This window comes from Hydra viridissima, unplaced genomic scaffold, assembly GCF_058129835.1.
Source record: "Hydra viridissima isolate aposymbiotic clone 2 unplaced genomic scaffold, HvirCarnegie_v1 scaffold_100, whole genome shotgun sequence".
NCBI classification, from domain to species: domain Eukaryota; kingdom Metazoa; phylum Cnidaria; class Hydrozoa; order Anthoathecata; family Hydridae; genus Hydra; species Hydra viridissima.
The window spans coordinates 7979-15000 of record NW_028324369.1 but is presented as its reverse complement, the minus strand read 5'-3'; the positions used below and the strand labels follow the sequence as shown (position 1 = coordinate 15000).

Sequence of the window (7022 nt, the reverse complement as noted above, 5' to 3'; positions counted from 1 at the left end):
CAAGAATAAGATTTGAAATTAATTTTTTCTTACCTTCGGCTTAAAACCTGGAGTTTTAAACGTTTACATTTACTTCCCCCTGGAAAATGCATGCAACTGCTATGTTTTTTCTATTAGCTGTTCTGACTACAACTTCGAGCTACAGCTTAAGAAAAAAAGTAGGGCACATACCAACCTCTTCGCCAGAGACATTTGATCATGGAGATTTGAATCGACCTGTGGATATATTTAATATAAGCAGTGACTTTCTAAACCCATTTGAAAAAATGGTTGAGCTGGAAGAAATTTTTAATAAACCAAATGAAATGCAGAAAGGATGAAATGAAAATAAGATTAACGGTAAAGTTGATTATATAAAAAATTTTGTCAGAAACGCGACGTATTATCACATGAATAGTTAAAGTGGAAATGGAAACCCAATAAACGTTAAAAGCACGTGGAAACTAATAAATTTGTCTTCGTTGATTTCAGATTTGGATTCGATTAAATGAGTTTCGGTAGCTTCGGCGTCTAAAAGAACTTGACTCTTTTGATCTTACTACTTTCATTGTGCACTTTTTTAAAGATTGGTTAAAACGATAATTAATTGAAAAACTTCTTTGTTATATTTTTTATCATCTACTTGTTGAGCATTAAAAAACTGAAGTGCAAGCTTGCGATGAGGTAAAGAAGTTTCATTTTAATCGTCAAGCTTGAATGGCATCAATCTCTTTAATCGTTTTCAATGGCACAAAATTAACGCAAGAAGTGCAAAGAAAAAAGTTTATTTAAATCTCGTCTTATTATTAGTATATACTTTGTTATTTATTTTTAATTGAATCGTAAGGCTTTGTTTACGCAGAACATTTTCTGGAATAAAACAGAAAAAACTTCATATATTTACTATTGTTGTTGTGGTTGGTGTTGTTGCAACTATTATTTAAACTATTAAGATTTGTTATTCTTTGGTAAACCTTTTTAAGTTAACGAACTTTTACATCATTTACTTTGAATTAAGATATAAATAAACTAAGAAAAAAAAATATTCAAAATTTTCCCTCAAAAATTTATAAGTATCATCATTTCCTTTAAGTTTCATCAAAGCACACAAAAAATATTGCTGAAATAAAAGAAATATTGCTAAAATAAAAAAATATTGCTGAAATAAAAAAATAGAGCTGCAATGTGGATTAGTTTGATCCCAGGGAATGAATTTTGTTTTTTAGAAATCGAATTTTGTTTCTTAGAAATCGAATTTTGTTTCTTAGAAATCGAATTTCTGATATTTTATGGTTAAATTTTATTTTGTTGAAGTTTTTTTAATGGTTTCCATTAAAACGATGTTTTATGACGCAGTTGTATATTCTTTAACATTAATATGAGTAGTGATCGTACCATTTGAGTTTCTTTTTATTGTATAATCTTTCGTAACTGTGTCTATCTCTTTATATCCACTTTCTGTCGCAATTTCTTTTGAATTTCCTTCATCGCTAAAATCTTGAGTAAAACCTAACTGATACTTCCTTTCATAATACGATTTTGTTCCGAAAATGTCTCCTATTAGTTCATCACTTGTTTTCCTATAAGGGGTACTAGATTGAAAAGGATCCGAGAAAAGATCATTATCAGCAGTATGGCTGCTTGTTTTTTTTATGTACTCTGTGTTAGAAATTTCGCTTATATTTTTTAATGAGCTTTGTTTGATGTTTAAGTCAAAATTGCTTTTTATTGGTGGCATGCTAGTACTTTGTTGGTTTGATAAGTCGCTTTCCATTTTATCAATTGAATTAGCAAACGAAAAATCAGTCTTAAAACTATCTGATGAAACATCAAACCCACGGTTAATATCTCCAACAACTTTGAATTTTATAGTGTCTGCAGCAGGCTTTTCTGTTTCTCCTCTTTCGTCAATTTTTTTCTCAATGGATCCTTGGTTGTTTGCTTTTTTCCTTTTAAAAATAATACGAATATAGTTTTAAAAATAATAATTCAGCCATGATGTTCTCATTTTAAACGTCATATTCGTTTAAGAATTTAGTTTATGCATTAATTTTTTTAAGTGTGTCGTGTTACAACTTTAGTTAAAAATTTATTACTAAGCATTGTATGTAATGTTTTTTTTTTACATTTAAATGCGATTCTCAATTTCAAAAAGTTTATTGAACTTAACATTAAGCTAAAATGAAACCTTTTTCGAACAAGACACCAAGTCACACAAAGCATAGCTAAGATAAGGATGCATGAGACTGGTATGATGACCATGTTCAGTATTTCTCTTTTTGTGGGCCTCATAATCTAAAGAAAAGAAAAGTAAAATATTTTGAACAAAGTGGATGTCATAGAAAGTGTTACGTGCAAGTGTGGAAAAGCAAAACAAAACTAAGAGAATATATTGAACAAAGCGGATGGCAAAGAAAGCGTTACGCGGAAGTGTGGATAACTGCATTCTTCCATAATTCAACATAATTAATAGAATTGTAAAAGCGAAAAAACCTCTATTAATAATTTTTCTCAAGCATAAAAAAAAGATATATAGCAACAACAAATAAGAAGCAGCAACTTCTTCAAAGATATTAAGAATACTGCAAACAACATGAGACAAACTTGAGGTATTTGTTTTGCGAACTCCAAGTGCATAAATTTTATAACAGCCGTTATATATATATAAATATATATATATATATATATATATATATATATATATATATATATATATATATATATATATATATATATATATATATATATATATATATATATCATAAATTGTTTCTTTTTATCATATTGCTCAAAAATTATACATTTAACATGTATGTAATACATATTTATATGTAATAGTGCACACACAATTCTCATCACTTAGCGAAATCTTACTACGTTACCACGACTTCTCACCACAAATTAAATATACCATTGCAGGGCATAACTAGCATTACATTATTATTTTTTGTTCTTATTATTTAAGATAAAAATCTTGATCAAAGCTAAATAACACATTGAAGTTTTACTCACCCTCAGATTGAAACAAATTTTTTTGCGAAAATGTTTTGTGAGTTTTTTTGTTAACACCTCTGACTTCTTTTTTTCTTACAATAAACTTGAATGAAACTGAAATTTTTATTCTTCTCGTTCTTCTTTGTCAAAGTTTACACAAGAACATAAAAACGGTTTAATAAACAAATGATAAATTATTAATTGCTGACGTTTGCATTGCAGCAGTTTACGATTATATCGTTAATTTAGAAGGCAGATATTTGCATATTCAGCATTAAGATTTTATTTTTTCAAAAGGGTTAGGAAGTATGCATTTCTTCAACTGTCAAATTTTTCAGTTGCGATTTGTTTGGGGAAAAGATGCTTGTATGTTTAACAATCAAAAATTCTGGTCTTTAAATTCGCGTGTTATCAGTTTTTTAAGAATTCGAAAAAAACGGTGAAATTATTCTTTTAAACCGGAACCTGTTTTTAATTTTTTATGTAAACATATCAAGAAATGGAAGAGGTGCAAAAGTCCAATTTTTTTTTTTAATTTTCTCTTTAGAAAACAAAAAGAGGACGGAAAATCTTTGGGGAAATTAATCCTATTTTGGGGTTATAAAAAAAACTGCATATTTTGTCGTGAATCAGTAAAAATACTTAAAAAAAAAAAAAAAAAGTTTAAAACACATCAATAAATTTAACATCACATAATAATAATTAAATTTGATATTGCATAATAATTAATAGATTTAAAATTGTATAATGATAAATAATTAACATTATGTAATGGTAAATAAACTTTATACGACTTTAAAAGGAAACTCAAACAACTTTTTCAGGCACCAAGAAAGCTCTGTTTCGACGCAAAAAAATTGAAGCATTACAACGTAAAGTTTAAGCTTAAAATGGATAACATCAATAAAGTTTTAAAAGTGCAGCTTATACGCATTCCCCTAATGTTTAATAAATGTAAAAAATTATTAGTATTGATGCTCATCAATAAAATTTTCAAATTGAAAACTTAAACTTTGAATTAAATAAAAAAACAACAACACAGCTTTAATAAAAAAGTTATTCATTCAACAATAAAACTGCTTCAGTGGAACTACATTTGTTCATCAAGCTGATTAATAATTTAATTCGCAATCGGGTAAATGATTTCGTATAAAAATTCTGTATAAGAATTATGCTGGCACCAACATGAGTATAACATTATCTAAAGGAAGAACGGAGACAAGAATGACGATATACTAATTTATTACCATTAGAAATTTTTTTTGAAATCCAAGGAAGCATGACTGCGATATCATAATGATTATGACAGCGTATTTCGCAGTTTGAGTTACTTAGTAGTCTGATTAACTGGCTTAAACTTGATAAAGAATGATTTAAAATGCCTGAATACTTTTATGATCATCAAATTAGTGCAAAAGTAACATAAACACCATAGTAACAAGTAAGCATATTGCACACATTTAAAAGGTCATTTTGTAACATGATTTAATAAAAAGTAGAACATGTGCAGCCATTTTAACATTTGAAGTTAATAATTGAAAATTTTAACTTTCCAAACAAACTTTTTCCAGATTTTCTGACAAAAGTCTCTTTCTTTTATTTGAAAGAATACCTCCAGAAGTTGAAAACAACCTTTCAACTTCTGTAAATATTGGTGGAGGTGTAGGAATCTCTTTGTTATTTTTGCCAAAACAAACTTTGTTTTTAATCTTGTCTATTCTTTATTTTCTTTACAAAAGTCTAAACAGTATAAAGACATTGGGCATTCTAGGAAGGTCAAATAACTTCATGATTGTTGTCACAATTATGATGTATACACTAATGTAAACAACTCCTCCAGAGAGCTATTAAGACCACTCTGGAGTGAAAAAAGCTCCTTTTTGATCACAAGTTGAATTTAATGATTTAAACACGTAGCAGATTTGTATATACACTCTTGTTCTTTGAAAGCTGCTTTTACATTTGCCGCATCATCTCTTAAGCAGACTGTGATCTTTCCTTTCGCTCCCTCTCTTTTATACATTCTCAAGCCCCTGGAAATGTTTAAAGCAGTTTGTCAAGCATGTTTTTCATTGGAAGCTTAATTATATCTTCAGCTAAATTGAGCATGCTGGGTTTGAATTTTTTACTTTCAATGTCAAAGTTTGGTGTAAAAACTGCATGCTGGTGTAAAAATCCTAGACTATTCACAACTGATCAAGACTGTAAGTCGAAGAGAATCATTTTAAACATAGACCTGTAAAATATCAAACCTTTTTCTGAGTTTGAGTCAGTTTCTGAATTATTGTCAACCTAGACAGGAATTGCAGATTTTAACATTTCAATCTTCAGCTGCTTTGATCTGATGTCAAATAAGGCTATTGCTCTTTTTTTACTTATAAGTGGCTCAAACTGATCTGAAGTTGGCATATTTTTAGGACTGCTGGTTGTTGTTGTGAAAATTCAACATGAAATAATTTTTGTTAAAATTACTGATTTTGGTTGTTTAATAAATATGACGTCACTTAAATAATGATTTGAGAATAATAGCTTAAATTAACTGCGTAAATGCGTTTTCAATTTAAATCCAAGTTTCCGTTCACGGTAAATGCGTTTTCAATTTAAATCCAAGTTATTACAGATTCTTTTGATCGGTTTTTAATTTATCCGTACCTTGATGTGTACTAGTAAAATTTCCACTATTTTTGTTGGTTTTTTTATTTTCTATGGTTTTAAAAATTTATAGAAAAACATTTACTATTAATAATATTCTATTTCTATCCCATATTTGGATTAAAATTGAATAAATAAATTTGTTTTCAAATCTAGCCCGTAAATTTTGAGTTTGAAATAATGTTGACACCACATTAAAAAACCCATTTTGAAAAAAAATAATTTTTGGTGAAAAATGACAATGAAGTTAAAATGAAGACTTTTATCAGCTTTCAAAATAAACATCTCATTATTTCTGTTTTATGAAAATAACTCATCAACTCTTCTTCTTCAGCTTAATTGTAAATTCTTCTAGTTCTGTATACTAAAATTTATCATTGGCCGTTTTACAATATTTTTGATGTTACATCGGCAGTGAACTGCCGATGTAACATCAAAAATATTGTAAAACGCCCAATGCACAGTGGGCCAGTGACTGGACAAAAGTATAAAAACCAAAGTCAGAATTTTAATGTCATAATGGTTTTAATCAATTATATAGATATTATAAAACAGTTTAAAACTGTTTATATACACTTAAAATTTTAATGGATATACAAATGATGTGGTTGAAGTAGACGCAAATGTAAATTAGAAAAAAAAAATTATAAAGAGAAAAATGTTGTTTAAAAAATCGATGGAAATAAATAACATTTACATAAAATATTGCGCTTTTTAAAATATTATATTATAACTCTATATATTATCTGGATTTTAAAAGTTGTTTGACTCAAATTGGTATGTAATTAACAAATTTGCAGCTACTTTAAACAAGCTTATTATTTTGTATTTTATTGTATGACTTTTGTTTTTATTTGACAAAGTATTTTTTTTTATTGCTACATCTTGCTTTTATACTTAGATATTTTGAAGCTTCTATATGTTTCCTTTAATAATTTCATAAATATGGCTGCCACTAGGTGCCACCTTGGTTTTCTTTCACATTTGAACATCTCTTTCCTAACAAAAAATCTGTAATTGCGCTCAAAAATTTTTATTTGCACAAAATTTTAAAAAACGCGGAAAACATATAATACGATCTTACTCATGCTAATCGTAGTACTGAACAATAATATATATATATATATATATATATATATATATATATATATATATATATATATATATATATATATATATATATATATATATATATATATATATATCGTAATTCAAATTTAGTTCTTGTTAATTTAGCGCTTGTCAAACCAAATGGATTTAATAATCTATTTTAATTGGTTTGGTTGGGGTTACTCATTTTAGATGTTGAACTGCTGTTTTTATTTAGGCTTAATGAGTGTCACAAGAAACGAAATTCACTAGTTTATCAGACTCAACAGTCTGTCAATACATAAAAA

The 7022-nt window shown here is 27.5% G+C and overlaps 1 protein-coding gene and 1 long non-coding RNA gene across 2 annotated transcripts in view; one reads left to right on the top strand and one right to left on the bottom strand.

The window, feature by feature from the left end:
- LOC149875931 (uncharacterized) overlaps positions 1-1376 on the top strand; it is a 3501-nt gene extending 2125 nt beyond the window's left edge. The window contains exon 2 of the long non-coding RNA XR_016448977.1: positions 1-1376. This exon is cut by the window's left edge and continues 222 nt beyond it. This is a non-coding gene — a long non-coding RNA (uncharacterized LOC149875931).
- LOC145188819 (uncharacterized) lies at positions 1325-3140 on the bottom strand. The gene is made up of 3 exons (XM_090076016.1): positions 2992-3140; positions 2168-2274; positions 1325-1928 (listed from the first exon to the last, which is right to left on the bottom strand). Exons 2-3 carry the CDS (start codon positions 2269-2271, stop codon positions 1325-1327), a joined length of 708 nt encoding a protein of 235 aa, XP_089932142.1. The 5' UTR covers positions 2272-2274; positions 2992-3140.
- Positions 3141-7022: the final 3882 nt, after the last annotated feature.